Here is a 22141-nt window from a genome sequence, read left to right as displayed (position 1 = left end):
ACTTCCGTCGGTCGTGTTTCGAGCAACGGAAAATCGAATGATTGCCGCTGCTCCGTTCCTTGAAGAGGGCGAGAAGAGAGGATTCGTTTGGTAACTGATCTATACATTGTGGATCTGACCGTCCGCTGAGTGAGGCGGGAGGACGAAGATAGAGAAGGCTACGCCGCCGCCACGCGATCCGTTCGTTCTGAGCGTCGGTGCGCGGTGATTTATCTGTCCCTATTGTGGACCGCGGCTGGCGTCATTAATAAGCAGACACACGAGACAGAGAAGATGCGAGAGGAAAAGGAACCGGACAGGCCCATCTCCTGAGATTTTCCTAAGATGGCCTTCTCTCATTCGATGCGGCCCGAGGGACCGCTATATCCTGATAATGGTTAGCCGTCCCGTCCACCTACGGCAAACACCGAAAATAAGGAGGACGGGAATAATACGTCGACGTCGCGCCGTCCAAAGATAACGGATGCATTGGCCACAGTAGCCATTGCGACTCAATGAGGAGACGTTGGCGAGATGACACCGGACTCCAGCTCCGTTCGCTGATGCGTTTTCAATGAAAGCAGAGATAACACACAACATCAGCACCGCCACCACCACCACCAGCATCAACGTCGACATCGATACAACAAGTATCTTCGCTTTATTGCAGGTCCGGGACAGGAGAGGGTATCACAGAGGATTCGATTTGTCGCAATCTCGTTCGTGAATTCTCTCAGCGTCATCCTCCCCGCGGGAAGCCCAGAGGTCTTAAAACCCGAACAACCGTTTAAAATTTAACGGCGCCACTGTGGAATCACCGTCGCCGCAAACCACCGATCCCCTGAAGAGGTCTCCTCGTTCAAAAATTGATTTATTCTTCCTATTTCTCTCGCAGATTCCGGGAGCGAGTCGACCCGAGGGTTTTTGTCGGATGCGCTGGTCTCTTAAGGTCCGATGCGAAATAACCCGACCCCCTCCCCACCCTTTGGAAATACCTAAAAAGGGGGGCAGCGTGGCTCGAGGCGAAGCGAAACCGAGTGAAGCTGAGGGCCTTAGACGCGAGCGCCTTCCGAGCATCACAAGCAAGCTTTGGGACCTCCGACGTTTTTGAGTGGATGTGAGGGCACTCCCTGGTGAGGTCTTCTCGCCGGAGGGTCCAGCCTAAACTTCATCGCTGCCGAATCCGCAATTTTCAGCCAGACTTGCTCGCTCGCTCGCTCGCACATCCATGCATGCACCAACCACACAACAGTGCTTGGGATGGAGCAGCAGAAATTTTGCTTCATGAAAGATTCATCCAACCGTTCAACGTGGGAATCTGCGGCTTCCACAAAGTAGCGAGGGAGTCGGCGGACTCGCTTCCACCACATGACAGTGTGCCGTTTTATTTCAAACGACTTGAACATAAAAATCGCTTGTTTTGCCGAGCGTCGGAGGACGCCGGGGCGTATTACGGATTGCGGGGAAAACTCCGAAAGACAAACATTCGAGCCGAGTCGATCGTCAGATCCACCCGGAATCAACGGAAACCGGTCTGTCACCGGTGTCAGTTCGAGATCCGTTGTTGTTGATGCTGCTGTTGTTGTTGCTTCTCCTGCGACTGTAGGGAGGGAGTGTGCAACACCCGCCGGCAACTTGATGGGCTAGAAGACAATAAATAGCGAATTCAGCGCGGTGATACGCTCGCTAACAGCTATCATTGGGAGCTGAATACTCGTCCGTCGACCGGTGGGCTCGATCGCTGCTCTCCGTCCCAGTCACAAAAACGATGGCGGAGGCAATTGCCTTCAGCTAGACAGAAAACTTCGCTCGCTGAGTGCCTGATCGCCGACGAGAGTCAGGTAGTCGGAGACGACATAGATCTTGCTCCTCCATTCGGTGAGCAAGAGGAGGGACCACACAAAGCAGCTGGAAGGAAGCTCAAAGGAGAAAGAATGTCCTCGAAGACGATATTGCCCCGAGGAACCCCGACATCCGAGGAGATGGTCCCAACGTCGGCAGATAAGCTCCGAACAGATGGGGGAGAATGCGCGACCAGCAGCAATGAGTCTAGAAATCGTTTTCTTCTCGACCGATCCCTTTTGTCCGGAGCAGATCCTGGTCCTACACTTCTATGAATCCTGGCCATATTCATCCAATCGCCGTATGTCGCGAGACCATGGGCCGAAATAACGATAGTGGAAAGCCGAGTGCCATATCAAAAGGAGTGATCCGGATAGAGTAGAGAGCGGCGGGTGGATCTTAAATGCAAATCGAGTCGATCGAAAGTATCAACGATTGGACGTCGGGCGGCGCGACCGTACGTATCCGGCGAGGGATTAGAAGCGGGGTACCGTTGGGCGCCACCGCCCCGAAGCAGAAAGTATTCGCTACGTGCGTCAAAGGATGTGTTATCAAGTCCAACTTCGTCCCTCAATAAATTCCGTTTCCTCCTATCGCCGCTTTATGGGTAGGCGAGCTCGCAAAACTTTGACAACTCGAGGGTGAAATTAGTTGACGAACCAGAAAGGAACCTACTGACGTTTACTCTCGGAGAGGGTTATCAGGATTTTATAGTGTCCTCTCTTCTTGAATGCGCTCGGTGAGTGGCCGACCCTGAGATGCTTCGAGCTTTCGGCGTCCAACCGCCCCACTCAGTTTGTCCGGCCCACAACGCGTAGGTACGAAACTTCCTCCACAATTCAACGACCACCAGGTCCCCGGAATCCGCGGGGTACGGAAGCGTGGTACGACTGGCGCTCTCGAAAATGACAGAACCGATATTCGTCTTTCTCGGGTGTCCATTGATCTCGAGCCGAATCTTCTCTCGTAATTTCTTCCACCATTAGGCGAGTTTGTCGGAAGACTGAATCGGCGGGCATCGGCTGTCCCTCGAGTAATTACCATCGAGCGCCTTGCCGTGTGGCTAATGTTATGTAACACAAGCGTCAATCGAATCCATTACGCCATGGACACTGCAGCCGATTACACTCTGGGAGATGGTCCACCTGACGCTTCGCTACAACTGCTGCTCCAACTGCATCGCTCCGACATACCGAGGGCCACCGTGCCACCTGGCCGCGGTGTGCGTGTGACAAGCATTGATGTCCGTTGAGTTGCTGCTAATAGCGTTCTCATTTCCGAGGTCCTCAACACGCACGTTTTTCTCGTTGTTGTCTTCTCCTCCTGCGGACGACAGCTTGTAGTTGGTCTTTTGCTACACAAGCGCCGTCATTCATTGCGGCGGGACCGTGCGGTAGCCCTCTAGCAATCCGAGTACAGCTTCCCAGGTGCGCAGTAACGAGAACCGTTTCGATTGTCTCCCAACAACCGACCCTATACGGCCGAACAAGCGGAATGTGGGATCAATCATACGGGTTCAGGGATTTTCAGTAACTCCCCGCGATCCGGGCATTTCGGAAATCATGATAAGAAGTTTCATTTGGGATGGATAATTATACCCTGCAGTTAGAAACATCGGTTTCATTATCATCCAAAACATGCCGAGAATGTACCGGTTGATACCCCGAAAAATGCTCGTCCGAATGGAAACGTTGTATCGGCCGATACGTTTCGGGAACCTCGAATCAGGTTCGTTGGTTTCGCAGCAAGCGGAAATATAAAGTCGAAAATACCAAAACTTGAGACGATGTCCCCAGGTCCCATGTGCTCGTGATTATTCCGGTATTTTGCGTTTTTCTTCGCTAAGCCGCCGCTGTCGTCGACGACGACGACTTCTTAACAAGCAGGGGCGTCCGAAGCGCTCCTCGGAGGTGAAATTTCCACTCCATTGAGACCAGCGGTACCTTGTCGCCGCTGCATCGACAGCGGGGATAGTCTGCCTAAGCGAAGATGATACTACTTTTCTCCGACTTCGCTACAACGCTGAGTGAGCGCGAGCCCTCTGGACATATGCGGGAACCGGCGTCGACTTACCTACCTCCCAGTCGAGGAGCCGCTCGCCCGCGGAGGATTATGAATAACGCAGTTTATCAACGACGCGTGCACTAAGAAGACCTCACTCGAAGACGACGACGACGACCACCGCGGCCGCCGCTCTTTCAAAGACAGCTTCTCACGTTGCCCACGCCGCACCGCCGCTGGAGGCTAGAACTTGAGAAGGGACCAAAGTGCGGACACTAAAGAGCCGACAAGGGTTCGCTACGGCTTGTGACTGAGGAAGAAGGAAAAGGGCTTATCGAGCCTATAATCACCTTTTAAACACTCCAGCGGACTGCTAGCGGAGGAAAAGTTGGTTCCGACAACGAACATGAGTCCCGGCTCCATGGTCTGGATCTGAGCTTCTCGAGAATGATGAGGGTCTGTCACTCGTTCTGCGGAGCGAGACCGGATATGTGATTCATTCTGCGGAATTCTCAGAATAATTGCGAGTTCTCCACGTGAGCTCAGCTGTTCGGTTCACCCCGAACAGGTATCGCAGATCTCAGGAAGGTTAGTTTTGCTGCAAAAAAAATTCCAGGCGTCCAGTTCCGCCTCGAAATCTTCATTCCATATTCATATATTCCCTCGTTCTTTATTGATATGATGCTTATTGTTACAACATACTAGCTTCCCGGAAATCTATACAGTAGTCCGACACGGGTCTCATCCGAAAGTAGGTACTCCTGGTCTAGTAACGGTCCCAACCTCTACCATATCCACCTCCGCCGCCTCCTCCTCCGCCACCACCGCTTCCGTAGCCTCGATGACCGTAGCCGCGATGCCCGTAGTCATCGCCGTAGCCACGATGCCCGTAGCCGCCTCCTCCACCCCCTCCGCCCCCGCCACCTCCTCCTCCTCCTCCGTAGCCTCGGTGTCCGTAATCATCTCGATGGCCGTAGTCGTCCCGGTAGCCTCGGTGACCGCCGTAACCGCCGCCCCCTCCGTAGCGGCCAGCGTTGGCGACCGAGAGCAAGAACATGACGATGAGGGCTGAGATTTCCATTTTCACTACGGCGTCTCGCCCTGTGTTCGATCTGTGTTCCGATTAGCGCCTATATATCGTCGAACGGGACAGTAGAAAAGACACAAAAATCAGTTGACATCGCTTCTCGGTGTAGCGAATAGTCAGGCAGACGGAATAGTTGACTTAGTCACATAGTATAGGGTGGTCAGGGTGGCAAAAACTTCCCGCTATTTCCTCTCCCTTGTTGCTGCAGAAAAACAGCGCCAAGAAAGACGGCGGGTGGCGCTAATAATAGAAGCACAGCCTGAGCTATCGCCGGCGCCGTAGTCCCGACGGACAGGGGAATCGGATCCATGCTCAGAGCCAGAAACTGGCTCCATTTCTGGAGTTTCGGCCACCAGAAAATGTCGATTCTACCGTTGGCAGTTCTACCGACGACGGCAGATCAGCGAGGTTCCTCGTCGGAGATCAACGCTACTGAAGGCTGAGCTATCTGCGGATTCCGACTCTCGAGCGACGCGATAATAATCGATCTCAGCGGTTCCTCTGTCTGAACGGGTCGTTTATCAAGAGATATTTCGCAACCTCCGCTCCGCTCATCGAAAACTGCTATCTTAGATTGGATCTCTGGGGAACGTCCACCCGCGCCCATTCCGATGGTGAAATTCCGAAGCTATTGTTCTCCTTCGGTTCCTCCGAGTCATATGCAGCCAAACCCGGAGTTGAATTGAACCCAGTCAAAAATGCAGACTTCGCACAAGACGCATGGAAGGGCTCGGACCGAGAACAGCGGGGCGGCCATCAGACGTCTGTGGAGGGAAGACGTTCATCGACTTCTTGTTTCGAGAGTGGTATGCTATCGTAACAAGATTTGCTTTGCTGAATAAAACACAACACTCGTGCACACAGACACACATGATGGCACGAACGAGAAGTATCATCTCGCGTACGCGCGCGAACAGATCGCAGCTCGTCCGAGCTTCTTATACAACGATTCGAATCATTGTCAAATCTCATTGGGGAATCGCTCCGTCTGCCATGTGTACGATGGGCGTCGACCGCGACGTCAGGGTTTCCATTCTCTTGATAATTACAGCGCCACGTCGAGAACGGAGAGAGAAGGTGAGTCCGAGCTGAGTACGGATCGTACGTCAAGACACGTCCTTCGACAATTCAGAAGATTCAGGATTCTGAATTTACCATTGCTTGATTATTATTTTTGAGGACGACTTCAGAGCTCGATTCCGTGTCCACGATCATCTCTCAGGACGTGTGTACCTCTTTAGCCTTGTTCTGGAGGACGCTTTGAAGCAGGGCCATCGGTGGTGCGCGAGCGGTCAGACGCTGTTGGGACGGTTGCTGAGCGTGCAAACGCCGTCCGTGCTAGGTATGGGTCGTTGAGGGGTCACACGGGCTCCTTTCATCTCCGGTTGTGTCCCAAGAGTGCATGTGTTGATACTAATTTAATCTGGCAGACATTCGTTTGCCGTTCCGCTCACCTCCCATCACGAATAGTAATCAACAAGCATGCGGCTGGAAGTTGGACCGAGTGCCTGCTAACTAGTCTATTTCTTTTGACGAGTAGCTATGCTGAGCTGGACGGCTCGTCCATCCCAGAGCCGATGAAGGCGCGCGTAAATCATCGATAGACCTATTTAGAGCCTGGGTTCACCTAGTCCCTCTGCCTCTGTTTCGAATTCCGGGATCACCGTGCCTAAATCGAGACGACTTCGTGTAGAAGAAGGTCTGTCCCTACTGCACCCAATTCAGAGACAAAGAAAATGAGAAACAGAGTCAAAGGCCTGCATGAGGAGGAAATTGTACGTTCCCCGGCATTAGTGACCGAAGAGCCTCAGACAGCGTACATTTTATGTCGGACAGCCGCAGCTTGAAAGTAGAAGAACAAGCTGAACAAGAAGCTCTTTAAAACCTCTGGTTTCAAGGAAAGCCTCTCTGTCATAGAACATACCTCCAGCCCCACTGACCTGGTCGAAACAAACTCAGCGGAACGCTCCAGCATGCACTTCAAAACGACCGATCGAAGTCACCGACCGCTGTGCGGGTGCAGCTGGACGACGACAACCGCGACGACCACTAGCACTCGATTTCTTCAAGTGGGTCCATTGAAGTTTTCCTCCTACTTTTCTATTTGTTCGAGCGTACAAGTGCTTCGGCGACTTTTCCCAGATCGTTTCGAGAAGCCCCACGACGCCGAAAAACACTGGAGCCCCGTAGGAAACGTTGGCTCTACCCATTCTGTGAATTTTCCATCATTGATTGGTTGATTGATTTATTCATTCTCGAATCCGCGATCGATTTTTTTTTCTGTCCGTCTCTGAGCGCAGAGTCCAGTCAGACTCGCGTCGATTCTACCGGAGGCTCGAACCCAAAACTCTCTATTCCATGACCACTCTTTGTGGCCGGCAGATGGAGATCAATGATGGCATCGGGTAGCTGAGTTGGCGCGGTGCGATGCAACGGCGAGCGGGGGACGAGGCAAATGTTTACCTTCGCAGGCGGTCGACTATTCTGATTCTCTTGGCGCTCGTCTCGCATCCTCTTACTATACTTTCCCTCCTTTGGCTCGACCTCGCTGTTCCTCTCATTCGTTGGAAAGAGTAGACGGGTAAAGAGGTCGGCACGCTGCGAATCCGCAGGGATCTCCTCTCCAAGTCGACTGAAGAGAAAGATGGGAGCAACAACGAGTGCGTGAGAGAGGAAAAGAAGGTAGAAAGAAGAGATAGAGGAGAAAACTAATGGGACCCACGTCAAGAAGTCTCGGCTGAGAGCTTCCACCGGTCGACGACAACGACGAACGCTGGTCGGGGGCATCTTCCCGACTTTCCTTGACTGCCGTTCTTCCATTGCCGCTAACTAGGTGAAAACGAGAGAGACGGAGAGAGAAGTGGAAGGAGGTAAACGAAGACGACCACCGACGAAGGCGATAGATAGATAGACAGATAGGTAGGAGGATGGACAGGCAGAATGAGAGAAGCCCCCACTGATGGAACTCGGCGTATGCAGTGACTAAAAGCAAGACAATCAGGGACACGAGCCTTGGCTGGAGTGTGTTCGGTGGCTAGAGCCCCACGGCCAAGACCGAGCTGTGATTGTTTAACCACACACGTGTGCTGCGCCGGCCTTACCGGTGTTGGCGTCCTAGCGCGCGCTCCCACCGACCAAGTATTAATTAGAGAGGAAAGTTCAGGTGGAAGAAGACAATCGTCGAGCATTCGCGGATAAACGCGGAGAACTGCGAATGAATCGATGCCGAGTAGACGATCGACTCTTCTCGTTTCGTTCTGTCGAGAGCTGCTCCTCGGAGCTCCAATGACGAATGAACGAAGCTTCTCGTCGCTGGCTCCCCCAATTGTTCTGAATTATACAGACGCAGGATTCGTGGGACTCAATGGTTTATGCAGGATCGCTGCTCTTTCTCCCGATTTTTTCTCAGCGTTCCGTCATGCCAGCGACGCTTATGGCATCCGTCATGAGCTAGCTGGATCGTTCGCCCACCCGCCCGTTCGCGGGACTCGCTCGCGAACCCACCCCGGGCTCTTTTTTTGGCGTGCTTAATTTTTAATGAGACCTTCTCTCAAGTGGGGAGCTTGAGGGAACGATTTAATATTTCCCATACCTCGTCGTTCCGCGCAGCCCAGACTCTCAGGTGAAGCCGCTCGCCGAACATCTCCCTCGACTTTTCCCCATCGTCTCTCGAATTCCTGAACCGCCGCTTTTCGCCGACATCGAAGCCCCAAATAGAGATCACGATGAGTCCGGCGAATGACTCGCCACTAGTAGTTCTCAGCTGATTGTCGATATTTTGAGCGAACATATGTTTCTTTCATTGTCGTGTTTCTTCGGTCAGCCGCGATGAGGGGAAAAATGCCGGAAATGAGTTCTTCTCGTAAAAATTCTTCTCGCTCGTATCTTGGATCTTGCCCGGCCTAATTGGACTGGATCGGGAATGGACGAGACGACTTCCAGCCTGAAAGCAAGGAATCCTATCGTGTCTTCGACATGTCAATGTCTTCTCCAATCCGAGCGGTCATGTCGTCAAGTGGAGGCCTCTTGTGCTGTCTTATACTCTACCGGTTCTCCGTGCGACTGATTCCCCGCCAGTATATTAATCTAGCCAGCTATACCAACGACGACCACCGGCACTCGCTCTCTGGTTGATTCTTTGTAAGGGCGGCAGCGCTCGCTTGTCCGATGCCAGTTGACTGAGTTTGGGCCGAATTTCCTGCTGTCCACCTCCTTCTCGTCCCTGTGGACGTGCCTCATTCGCTGGTCAGTCGTTCGCTAGCTATCCCGCTAAGCTGTTCGTGTCCAGCTCTCCCGTCCCTCTTGCTTTTTCTGCCCCGTCTAGCGCCGCTCTCCATTTTTCCATGTCTCTCTTGTATCGGAGTCTCGCTATCTGACTAGCTGGGCCTGACTCTGCTTGCCCCACTGACTCGAGCCCGGTCACTTAACTTCCTCTGCCTCATCGTAGCCCCGGTCTACATCTGACCAATGGACTTGTTCCCCGTATAAATTCGACTGTGTCCAGGCAGAGCCGAACGTGCTCTCGGAGCTCGATTCATCAGGACATTATAAACCACAATTGAAGAAGAGAACTCAGCATCCCCCCAGGGCCGTCCTCGTCTCCGGAGAGGTTTTACGAAACTCCCCATCCGTCGTCGTTGGATCTTCTAGATACCGTCGGCGCGCTGTTCGAAATCGCTGGGATTTCCGACGGGAAAGTCGCACAACACATTCGCGGATCGTCGTCCCCTGTTTGCTCGGATGAACGAATATTCAATTAGAGATCGCGCAACATTGTTCACCGCGTTCTCCTGATCGTTGTTCCACGTGGGTTCTCCCTCGATTCTCCAGCGAGCTCCTCAGCTCCCTGTGTCGAGTCCAGGTAGCAAGGTAGTTGAAGAAAATTAATCACTTTGCGCGCTCTTACCCGCTCATCCTCGGTCGGTCGTCGCTCGGCTGGCTGGCAAGCGGTCGGTCGTCGCTCGACACCAGGTACGAAAGATGCCGTCGTCGTCGTCTTCGTAAGTGGCTGATTAGGTAGTGAGGTATGTAGCGAGCCTCGAGCCCGAGCTATCTAGAGTCACTCGAGCGAAAATGGACGTTCCTCAGAGCTACTCACGACTCGCAGCGACACTCGCCCTCTGTATGTATCCTGGGAAAAAATTCAATTCCAGGAACTAAGATTTCCTAATCGCTGTCGACACTGATTCGTTCGCCGTTTACCTCGTCAGAATTGGGCTCCCGACAGAGGCTCACGGCTCGTTTCCTTCCGGAATTTAATTTTGCGTTCCTCGGAAATGCTCCAAACTCACGCAGACGCTCCTTTCACCGGGACGAGACCGGAGAAGCTCTTCTGGAAAGGGAAATTTCACGAAACTCGGTTGTTGGTCGCGCTCATTTTTCGGAACGAGGTATTCCTCGCTGGAGGGTTCCTCGAACCTCCGGACCTCAAGGGATATTCCTGCGAAAATTAGTCGCGGGAATTCCATTGCGACTGCGTCGGGACTACTTTCTGGATGTGAAATGCCGGAATGTCGGGGGGGGACGAGCATGGTGCGACGTACTCTGTTGACTATTCTTGCGGTGAGTGGCATCAAATTTCGAAGAAACTGGGAACATCTCGAGTACATCTCATCTCCATTTGTGAATTTGACACGCTCGGGGCAGCCGACTACATTCTCTTTGTCGTTTATCCGCTTTATGTCTCATTGTATTTATCTTTGGACGCCTGTGGAGCTGCACTCGACTTGCGCTTCGTCGGATCTTGCTGCCGCTCTTGTTGGTGTCAGTCATTTATTAAATGCGATCACGACCCACTTTTGCAGATGAGCCCCTGCGGGCGGGCGACCGTGCGGGCGGACCGTCGCGTCGGACCAACGCAACTGTTCGAGCGGGAGGGCCTCACTCCAGCTACAAATGGTTTCATTTAATTCCGGGCCGGACGACGTTTTGCATACTGACCACCTACGGAGAACATGTCGTTCGTTCGGGGAGTCGCTTGCTCTTGCCCGACCATCGCAATTCTGCGGAGGATAAAATGCAATCCGTTGACCCAGATATGTTTTTCCGTAACTCCCTCCCTTGATCTCATTGCGAGAGTAGAGCACATTCCAACGAGTAGCGAACCCAGCCCCAGCTCAGCTCCGAGCCGCTTTCGGTCCGGATACTTTTCCAGTGTAGTGTGTAGGAGAAAGCGAAACGAGAACCAACTGCAATCGAAACAAAAACAGAAGGAAAGCCCGTCGTCTCGATCTCGGGCTCTCCTGGGGCATCTTAGCCATAAAGAAGGATGAGTCAGATTATTCCTCTCCTCGGCTATGGAGATGCCCCGGGGGCTGTCTCCGGCTACTTTACGATTTGTCGCTGATACCATCAACCTTAGCTACTCTTGCTCCGAATCGCTGTCGCGCGACGAGTACGACGATCGTTTGAAGCGAACTCGTCGAGCTCCATGGAACAAGGTCGTCCCGACGAAATTCCTACCTGCAAGGTTTCCCAATCGAGCCACGCAAGGAAATGAAATTCCGCGAAAAGCCAATAACGGCAGATCAGACCCGCGGATGTGAAGTTGCATTATCTGCGAAGCTCCGGGACTTGCATAATATTGCTGTTTCCGCCGGCAGCATATCATCCGACGCTGCGTGCGTTCCGGCGAAATCTCGTTGCGTGCGTGAGGGGAGAAAAGCCAAAAATTGCCACCGGCAGCTAGCGAGAAAAAGGAGGAGCAGAGAAAAAAGAGCCGAGAAGAAGCGCCAACGAACAGAGAAGAGAGCGTAATCCCCGTTGATTTAAGGCCCAGTTCGTCTGCAGCGCTCCCGATCCGCTGCGGACTCACAAGCGGGGCCCCGTTGACTCGCCTGCCGACAGCAAGCCATGAGCAGAGTCGCCTACGCCTGGTGTACCTAACGGATTTGCCACTGGTGCGCAAACACTGCCTAGAGGATTCCTTGAATGGATCAGCGAGCGAGCAGACGGACGGGCTGTCGGGCCGACCGTCGGCGTCGGACCGACAGAACGTACGCCCGTCACCACATGGAACGGGAGGGCCATCATTAGACATTAGATGAGATCACGGTGCGGCAATAATTCTTCTCAAGAGCCGGACAATGATTTACGATTGTATTGGGCCCGGATAGAGCACAAGGGTATAACGTCGCGGCCACCTTCCCTTATGAGGTCGTTATTCGGTAGGAAATGAGACGTAAAGTCTACCTGAGCAGAATATAGTAATGCTCGGGATCGGATGCTCGCCCTTCACGCTCGGGATCCACCAGATCAGGAATTCCGGTTCGGGAGCGTCGCTCTTCCTTCGCAACCAACAGTTCCAGAGCAGGAACCGATTTATGATTTTTCTCCTCTGTTCTCGCATCGAATTCGATGGAGAACATCTCAAGACCGCATTCCCCTGAGCTTCATTAACACTCTCGGAATTCGGCTTGAATCACCGCAATAAATCCAGGACTTGTGTGGCGAAGTCTTGAAACAGTTCTCCGATATAAATTGATTCGACCGTTGGTCGTCCTCGATCCGGGCGGACGAGTTGAGGCTATCGAGTGCGGCGGCGGGTCCTAGACCGACGGACGTATTAATTAAACTGTACCGAGCGAGCTCAGGACCGCCGACACGGTGCTCGACTGTCGGACGCGGATGAATGAAGAGATCGAGATAGAAAACGGGATCACTGCGGCTGCGATAGGGGTCGACTGAGTTTTTAGAGATTGGTTGCTGTCTATCTGTCTGCCAGTCCGTCGGTCGTTGAGTCCGCTCGACGGCCCCTGCCTGCCGACCGTCCGTTTGGCTGTCGGTCCCTCTCTCTATCGAACCGTTTCCCTGTCCGCCGTCGGGACGTCTCTCGGCTCTCTCCTGGGGAGCGGACGACGAGGGCCCTGTTGAAATCCAATTAGAGAATTCCGCGATTCCTGTCCACCAAACACATGAGGCTCTGCCGCGATTGCGATAAGTTCGAGCCTTTTCCATAACAGGTCGATTCCCCACATCGGAGCAGCTCGTCTTGCTCCGAGGAAATTCTTGCCCCCGAGAATTTCGAATAGTGAATCCTGCCTACGCCTTGCAGGACCGAAGCAATTACACGAATCCGGAATTCCTTTTTCGAGAATGTCTACGATGGTCTACGGAATGTCGAAGAGTTCATAGAGAGAAGGAACTTCTTTCCGGAATCGGTATCAAAATCGTTTATTTACATGACGATTATTGATCAATTTTCGTAACACTACTTCGCCTCGCTGCTTGTTTTCTTCAATTATTGTAAGTCGATCACCGTTGACCGTTACAGTAGTTATGGGGCACATTCCGTCCGAATGACCTTATTGGATAGTATCACAGGCTGTTCGTATAATATTGATATTCCATTCGTTCGAGTCGTTCCCTATTGATTGACTCCCGATGTCGCACATTCACACGCTCAGGCTCGCACTCATCCCGTGAACAAATGACGTTCTTCTGCTCCTGTGTCAGTGCGCCTCTCCGATCTTTCGCAAAAGTCTTCTGTCAAGTTTTATGATAAGTTGTTTCTTAACTTTCGAAAGAACCATGTCCCTTCCAATCGATTCAATACTGACCCGATTCGGAATCATCGGCAATCGCTCCAGACAACCTCTATGAGGTATGAGCTTCCTTCCTCCAGTACGACATCGGAATTCCCGATCAGACGAAAATTTTTCTTCCATGTCCGCATTCATCACTTTCATCCCGTCGCTCAACAGAGATTCCGAGGTTTGTCGCTTGTGTCGACAAGTCTAGTCTTACTGGCTGCTACGTACTATTTACACTCACTGTACACACAGCAGGGACAGAAATCTCCGCCGAATGCTGTGCTCACTACGTTTCGGATATGTACACGTTGCTTTGATTCGTCATTTTCCTCGACCGGATACGCAACTCCTCCAACAGGATCCGCTCTTTTGTTCCGATTTTCCTCCGTCTTCTTTTGTGACTTCTTCTGACTAGGCACCACACGTTTCCATCGAGAGTGGAAGGATTCTATTCTCTTCTCCGTGAGATTCTGGCCTCATGCGAACGCACCGAAACTTTAGTCGTCGTCCATTTAGAGGCTGTCGAGGAGTGACGAGCTTGAGGCTCCTTTCCCGCAGCGTCCGCGTTCCGATTAGAGATCAGCCCGGAATTTCGAGCGGAAAAAGAAACATGAACTGCCGTCGTCTTCCGTTCACGGCAACGTCGATCGGCGAGATTCGGGCATTCTTTTGATATGTTGTCGGTTCTGAAAGGCTCCTCCGATTGATGCTCACCCCCGGCACAAGCGGGAGGGGGGAATGTGCTCTCCTGCCTTGTGTGTTCTGTGTAGTTCGGATGTCATTGCTTCGTCTTTTTAAATGCATCCCCGTATTTGCCTGCTTCCGTCAACCTCCTGAGATACTTTCTTTTTATTGCTGGGGTCGCTATTGTCGGGCGCAACGCTCTCGATGTCACTTACAGCTGCGCTCGGGTACTAGCGCCGCTCCTGCGGCTCGCTGCAGGTGTCGAGGGCGAACAGAGAGATTTGCTGTATGAAGGCACCGTGATGCTGTCGTCCATGTGTTGTAACGAGTTGAAATTGCAATTTTTTATTTTTAGCTTCTTGTCTACTCTTTGTCGTTGGCAGCTGAAATTCCTCTCAAACGGGTCGAGTTCGTCCGGGACCGTGTTGTAAATGGGCTCGTCACATTCGTCCTCGAGGTGGACGCCCGCGCAACTACTGCACTCCGTATGAGATCCACCGCTAAGACCGCTCCGACGTCCGAAGCTCGCCGAGTCGCCCGAGCCACTGTTTACGCTTGTACTATTCGCCTGGAGTAAATTATCGAGTTCATGAGGAGCTTGAGGCCCGAGTGTGTTCGAATATCTAGTGACCGAGGCTCGCGTTGCCAGCGACTTGATCGTTACTCCGTTGCCAGTTCTCGAAGTGAAGTCCAAGGGAGCGACTAGGGTTGTTGATGCATAGGGTTCCGGTGTTTGCTGCTGGTAAACAAATCGCTTGCCAAACGTGTTGAGGTTCTGGCCGACTTCAGCGTATTCGCTTTCCTTCACGTCGGGGAGTGCGTACTCACTGAAAATGCAAGGAACGAAATCGTTTGAGGACCTCGTTCGCTCGAAAATCCGCGCCCGGCTCGGACGAACTCGATTTGACGCTCTCTCTCCTCTCTCTCTCTCTGTGTGCGTGTGTCTCTCTCTCTCTCTCTCTCTGTGTCTCTCTCTCTCTCTCTCTCTCTCTCTCTCTCCTCTCTCTCTCTGTGTGCGTGTCTCTCTCTCTCTCTCTCTCTCTCTCTCAGTAGGAGCAGCCCATGCAGAAAACGAGAGAACTTACGCGCCATAGTCGATCCCGTCGAGCGCACTCAGCTTATTCTCGTATACAGTCTTGTTATTCTCCGTATAGCTGTTAATACCAGTCCAGTTATCGTTCACCGGGTGAGTGAGACTCGCGAAACAGTTACTAGAACAGGTTAGACAGGCGCTTAGATTTCAACTGGAGAAATTTCTACCACGAGCTGATCCCTCCGATTCGTTCTGGAACTTACTTGAGATCGGCTCCCTTCGTGACGGGCACCGCCGAAACAGTGGTTTTCAAGGCGTACTGTCTTCTGCACAGGTAGAGCAGAATACCGATGGTGATCAACAAGAAACAGAAGATGAAGCTCAACATCAGGATGAACCATCGTTCGTGGATGAAGGGACTGCTGATGGCCACGGGTTGGGAGAGTTCGTCGGTGGAGAAATCGACGAAATGGCTCGGCGGACCGTCGCCCACAGCCGTGAATGGCAACACTTGCAGCTTGTAACGCATGGCTTCGATCAGGTTGTTGAAAACGTAATGCGTCGTGTTCGTGAGGACGTTCTGGTTCATGGTGTCGAGCGGGCCGAGCAGGAGCAGCTTATAACCCAACAGGAGCCCGTTGCGATGTTGACTTGGGGGCGGTTTCCACTGCACCCAGACGCTGCTAATGTTCACCACATTGACGGAGATCTCGTTGACAGGCGCGGAGGGAACTGTGGATGTGGAAACAGCGATTACTACGATTTCCGACACAACTGACTGAGCCACATGTTGACCGACACGGCACTAATGTTGGAATGTCGTTCCACACTCACCATCCTCGAGCGTTGTCGCAGCTCGCGTGTTGCTCGGGGGCCCTTCGACATTCTTGTAGAACGGCACTAGAAATACCTCGTACTTCGTGAACTTTTTCAGATCCTTGAGAACATAGCGGGAAACTTTGCTGCCCCAAGCGGTCACCATGTTGTACTTGTTGGTGCTGCCGCCCATGTCCTTAAAGCGAATGTAGTAGCCCTCGATGAAGTCCTTGTCGCCTGCCACGTGCCACTCGAGACCGACGGCGGTTGAGTTTACGGCTTTTACGCTGCGGAGGTTCACCTGCGGATCGATTATCTCGTCGCGAATTCTATCAAAATACAATTCGCATATTTCTCCCGAGAAGAAAATACTTCTTCTCTCTAGATCGGGGAGCGACAGGCAGGAGAAAAAAAATCGTCGGGGTTCACACCTCGGTTATGCTCAGCTGCGTTCGGGCTCGCGACAGATAGTGGTCGGGAGCGCCGATCGTTCGGCTGCCGAGCGTTTTGACGACCTTCGACAGTTCCGACGGTCTTCCCGTACCGAGAGCGTTCTCTGCTCGGATCAGAAATACGTATCTGGTCTCGGGCTTCAAGCTGCTCACGGTGTAGATTTCAGAGCCGATCCGGTTGGCCACCGTCACCCAGCCCGACTGCAGATCGGCGCTGAAGTACTCGATGGTGTAGGCTTTGATTTTGTGGAAGCCGCCCATGGACTCGTCCTGCGGCCTATCCCAAGCGAGCGTCACCGAAGTATCGCTCACATTCATCGTTCGAGGCTTAGACGGTGCGGAGGGTAGGAGCGCGGGTGACGGGGCCCGGGAGAACGCGACGTTCGGATCGTGCACGGCTGAAACGCGGGAGAACGTCCGTTATCGACGACGATCCGGCTTTGGAGAAGGAAATTCCTAACACTGAAAAATACTCACATGCGACGTTCAAGGCGGCCGCCTGACGGGTTTCGCCGCTTTCGCTCGACGCAACGCACGTATAAATGCCGCTGTCCTCGAAGCGGAGATCTGTCAAAGTGGAGAGAAATTGAATTTCCGAATCGGGGAATTCGATTTTTCATCGCGTCTTTCGTCCGTCGTTTTCGTCGTCGTACCCCGACAGCGCAGCCGTGGGTATTCCCGCAGCTCTTTCGTAAAGAAAACACGGATCGATCAAAATTTACCTTGAATTGTCAGGGTGCCTTGACTATCGATCGTGATCCTGTCTTCATCTTCCTCGTCGAGAACGTCTTTATTAAAATGCCACTGAACCTCGGGTGATGGAACCCCGGACACCTCACAGGGTAAAGTGACGGGCTGGCCCTCCGGAATGGTTTGGTTCATGGGGCCCACTTCAATTAGCGGTGGAGGCAGGTCCCCGAGCGTGGTGACTTCGAGCTGACCTTTCGTCATAATTGAACCTGAACATCATGAATGTAGCAAATTACAATCGGAGCGTTTCCCCTTTCACGTTCGGCTGGTCGGTCGGTCAGTCGCGTGGGTTACGCCTCTCACGGCGCGGCGGCCTGGAGACCGCCGGTTTCGTTTTTTCCCGACGCACCTTGCGCGGTCGCATTAGCTTTATTGGGAGCGGTTAGTATTTCAAGAGTTCCCGTTTCAGATTTCAGTCGATCAGAATGAAGTTCGCTCCATCCACCGCGTTTCGCGCCGCTTCATTTCTCCGAAGTGGAGGAATTTCGATTGCTTCCTACTCACCGATTGCCGAGAGCGCTGAGCAAACGTAGAATCCCTCATCTTCCTTCTTCACTCCGGCAATACTGAGAACGCCGGAATGATCGATGTGGATTCTGCCGTAAGTGTTATTCGGGAACATGAGATTCGCCTGATTTCCTTCTTTGGTCCAATAAATATTCGGTTTCGGACTTCCGGTGGCCATACATTGGAAGCTCACGACGCCATTCAGACTAGTTTTCTGATCTTGAGGACGCACGAGGAACACGGGTCGAGCTGAAAGAGACCGGGAAAATTAATTATTCCCTTCGATCACTCGTCTCCGGATACCTATGCCGTCAGGCAATTCGGTCCCTTTTCGGGAGAATTGGTCGTTCCTGAGGCAATGCACCCACCGTGAACCGTGACTCTGGCCGTGGCGCTGATGGTATCCGCGGGGTTCTCGGCCTCGCAGACATAGTCTCCTTCATCTTCAGGAACAACATTCAGGATCTCGAGTGAGGACGACGACCGGTTAGTGGTCGGCGTTCCATCGGTGACCTTGACGCGTTCTCCCGTCGAAAGTTGTCGCACTTCACCCTCACGGCGTTTCCATCTGATCACGGGACTGGGTTCGCCTCCTGCGCTGCAGTCCAATCGAACGTCGTTGTCGTAAGCAACGACCGTTGTGTCCTCGGGCCTTACGACAAAGACCGGCGCGCCTGGGGAGACGGATCGGGGCTATTTAGAAAGCTCACGGTCACTCGGAGGCTCACCAGTGCGGCCGGAGCGTCACGTCGGACCGAGTACAAGTCGGCTGTGCATTCGTTACCACGGTCAAAAGAGCTTGGTCTGCGTGCGGCGGCTGACCACTCCTCCAGCCGTTTCGCTGCGGTAGTTGATGGCTTGCCATCGATCTCCGAGTGTGACCGACCCGTAGTGAGCGCTCGCACAACAATCCACAACGAAAACCTCTGCATTGAGAACTCACTGTGAACTCGCACGCGTGCAGCGGGCGTTTCCCGAATTCCGACCATGTTCTCGGCTTTGCACACGTAGCTGCCCTGATCCGCCGAGCGAACATCCTGGATGACTAGATTACCAGAATTATCCGAGAATCTTATCCGACTCCGACCTGAGCCCACGTTGACCTGGAAACGCTCTGATTTAGTCGAGCCGGCAGGCACGGGCGAATCCTCGTCATCTTTCGATAAGATAATCAGATTGGTCACAAATCCACAACACCTCCAACTAGCGAGACCGAATGGAATCGAGCTCGGGAGATTTTTCTACAAAGACTACATTTGGCAGAATCGACCCAGTTTATATTTTATCCGATATCAGCGACAACGGCGCGCGGGCGTCCTTTCTCTCTCGAGCCGCCGGACACTTTTTCAATCCTGTCCCGCTGAATCGTGACTTTTCCAATCTCTTTCGCTACCGTCTCAACTGCTTCTTTTTCCCGGTTCGGTTTTTCTCCGGGTCTCTTTTCATCATTAGTTGTGCACTGCTTCGTTGAGTTTTTCGGTGCCGAGCACGAGTCTGTTTGTCAGTGATGTGGAAGAAGCGACAAAAAGGGCTTCGAGGATACGGCGATTCGCGCGAGGAGAGAGCGCAGCAAGACACAAGGGGATACAGCGTCGCAAGGACAATTTGTGGATAAAATTCAGGATGGAGGAAGGAGGTTGTGATACCTTCGCTCTCCGTGAAGCGGACTTATTTTGCCCGGTCGATTCCGAGCAGCTGAAAACGAGCTGAACGCGAGAAATCCAATCCGCGAGTCGAGAATAGCGTAGAACAAGCGAATCGAGGAAGAACATAAAAGGGAACGAAGCCACAAACGGCGTCTCCAGGGAAAATGGCGGCAAGGAAAGAGCAACCGAGAAACAGACGGGAAGAAAGCCGCGGCAGACGGAGTCAACTGACGCCTAGGCACCGAAACCGAAGCGAGCCGAGGCTTTTATTTCGAATGTTTCCTGCTCGCCCGTCAGTGGGTCTGAGCTGCTCTCCGTCGAGCCTGAGAGCTCCCAGGAGGATGCTCTCCGAGAAGCCTCCGCGAAGTCTTTTCGGAAGAAAATCTCAAGGAACTGGTCTCGAGCGGACCGACTTGACCTGGATCGTTGGAGCCCTGACAGCTCCAATAATTGATCCCGTTGTGCTGGTCCTGATTCTCTCAGGGGTGGGAAGTACCCTATGTATGTATCCTGCGACGCCGACGATTAACGAGCTGATGAGGGCTCATAATCCGAAGCCAGAGGTCGCATCGATCCCTTTCATTCATTGACGACGCCTGATCTCGATTCTCGACCGAGGATTTCCCGTCGAGCCCGAAATCTTGATTGACCCCTTGAGCCGGGAAGCGGGAAGGCGAGTCGCACTCAAAAATTATCCAGTACTGAATTTCTCCAGATTCGGGCTGATTCAGCTGATCTCCCAGGATCTTCTTCTGCCTATGATCCGAAGGGATTCTCCCTATGTCTTGAAGCTTCACCCGAGTGGACTCTCATCGAAAAATTGAATCAAATGCGACTACTAACCGGTTGACCCTCTTTGAGCCATTGAACCTCGGGTCGAGGAAGCCCCGCCGGAGGATCACACTCGAGAATCACCGTGTCTCCGACAGCCACTCCTGTGTCGAGCGGGGTCACCTTGAACTCCTCGCGCAGATCTGCAAGAGCATGGGAAAACGGGATGGAAGAGATTAGCCTAACTCGATCTTCCTACGAACTGCTCTGGTGGCATCAAACAGGATATGCAGCGCTTCATCAGTGAGTTCTTGTAAGAAGATAAGAGATTGGTAAGGTAAGAGATTGGGAGGGCAGCTGAGAGTAAAGGGAAAGGAAGTTACGCTAATGTCATTGGCCGAATCGCTGCGCAAACTTCATCAATGACTTGCTTCACTCCCACATTGCTTGTGGGATGCTAAGGGTGAGAAACTCGGCACAGGAAGCTAGGAGGACACCATCGAATTATCCGATTTGGTGAGTCGAAAAAGGTCCGTCAGACCAAATTTCCTTGTGCAGTCGAACTTTGCTAAGACAAGACAGGGCATTCGTTCGAAGACCGGTAGGGGGAGGGGAAGGCCCAGAACTGGAGAGGGAAAATATACCCGGCGTATCTTGGGGGAATGATTTTTTATAGTAGGTACATCTGGAAACGATGGGACTTGTCACTTACAGGCGATGTTCAGAGTGGCGTTCCGACTTCGCGTTGTTCCTTTGGAGTTGGAAACCTCGCACCAATAGACGCCGGTGTCAGCATGAGAGACTGAGAGGAAAAACAAAACCCCTAGAGGCGACGTGGTACGGCCACCTTTGTTCCGAACTAATTTTCCTTTGTGGAACCACTGGACCTGCGTTGCGCCGTCAGCTCCACAGTTCAGCTGAGCAGGGTCGTCCCGGAGCGCGACGACGTCGGACGGATGCTCCGAGATCTTCGGCACGTCGTCAGGATCAGCTGTAAGATAGAATAGAGGTTTGAATTTCTCGGTGTTCAGGTCGGTGGTCCGCGTTCGGTCCACGGTTCCAGAATCGGACCCCCTCCAATTCCTGGGGGACTCTCTGCTGGTCTCATCGAAACAAAAGAGCCACTATGGAATCGAGATCATCGAACAGCGAGTCATAGTGCGGGAGTGAAGCAGGTGAAGTAAGGTGTGTGCATGTGAAATGCATTTTTTTCGAAATAGGTGCTGCGGTCGTTGAGGCTCGAGATTCTGCGGACCTCTTCTTCGTTTTCCACCTCGAGGTGTTGACTATCGAACTCCGGGGAAGGACTCGAAAGTTCGTTGTAGGATCTAGAGTGCTTTCTGCGAGATTTTGAACATGAGTGACGACGTGCTAGACGCGGCCGCCCAACTTGGATTGCTGATGACAACGCATCGGCACGCAACGCAAAATGCATTCGAGACTTGTGGACAACGTTCCCCCCACCCCATCGTGCTCGCCGAATTTCGCATTTCGCGCCGTCTGACTGCCGTTTGTTTGCGTCTTTGGGGCACACGCCAGCCAACAATTCGAAGGATTCGCAGGGTGGCTTTCGAATGTGGGTGGCTGAATTTTTCGACTGTGATGACGAGTGCGTAAGCTGCGCGGAAGATCAGCCGAGTGCCGAGTGCATCGCTCGGAACTTAACATACTCTGAATCATAATCAACCCGGTGCATTACTTATTAGGTGCTATTCAGGATAAAAAAAATCGGTTCCATATGCACAGGAACCGAGTTGCAACACTTCGGAAACCTGCCGGAGAATGGGAAGAGCCCAATCCTAGGTACTCCGAGAGCTTCCCGAGCCTGTCTTGGGAGCGTTCAGTGATCGATGGAGCGAGTTTTGAGCTTTGCAACCTCATGGGGAATGTTTGTCTGGAGCTCGAGAGCAAATAAAGCCAACGCCCCATCTAACTCAATAGATCGGACTATGTAAACATAGTCCAGTCACAATCAGGGAGTTCGGTGCTTCGCCTTCAGGCAATCCCTAACTAAGGACTGTGGCTCCGGCTAACAACGCCAT

The 22141-nt window shown here is 52.7% G+C and overlaps 2 protein-coding genes across 2 annotated transcripts; both read right to left on the bottom strand.

Moving 5' to 3' along the window:
- Positions 1–4588: 4588 nt before the first annotated feature.
- LOC108864400 (heterogeneous nuclear ribonucleoprotein A3 homolog 2-like) lies at positions 4589–4903 on the bottom strand. The gene has a single exon (XM_018639969.1). The coding sequence runs from the start codon at positions 4901–4903 to the stop codon at positions 4589–4591; it is 315 nt and encodes a 104-aa protein (XP_018495485.1).
- A 9432-nt stretch (positions 4904–14335) lies between these two features.
- LOC100902572 (protein sax-3-like) lies at positions 14336–21256 on the bottom strand. Its single transcript, XM_003737767.1, has 13 exons — positions 21247–21256; positions 20812–21090; positions 20172–20302; positions 18626–18785; positions 18051–18356; positions 17680–17931; positions 17148–17384; positions 16903–16992; positions 16405–16823; positions 15992–16274; positions 15421–15889; positions 15210–15335; positions 14336–14951 (listed from the first exon to the last, which is right to left on the bottom strand). The coding sequence occupies exons 1-13, from the start codon at positions 21254–21256 to the stop codon at positions 14336–14338; spliced, it is 3378 nt and encodes a 1125-aa protein (XP_003737815.1).
- Positions 21257–22141: the final 885 nt, after the last annotated feature.

The sequence above is a fragment of the Galendromus occidentalis genome, unplaced genomic scaffold (genome assembly GCF_000255335.2).
Source record: "Galendromus occidentalis unplaced genomic scaffold, Mocc_1.1 scf7180000075612, whole genome shotgun sequence".
Classification (NCBI taxonomy): Eukaryota; Metazoa; Arthropoda; class Arachnida; order Mesostigmata; family Phytoseiidae; genus Galendromus; species Galendromus occidentalis.
The sequence above is the reverse complement of the archived record's forward strand: the minus strand, read 5'-3'. Positions and strand labels throughout refer to the sequence as shown.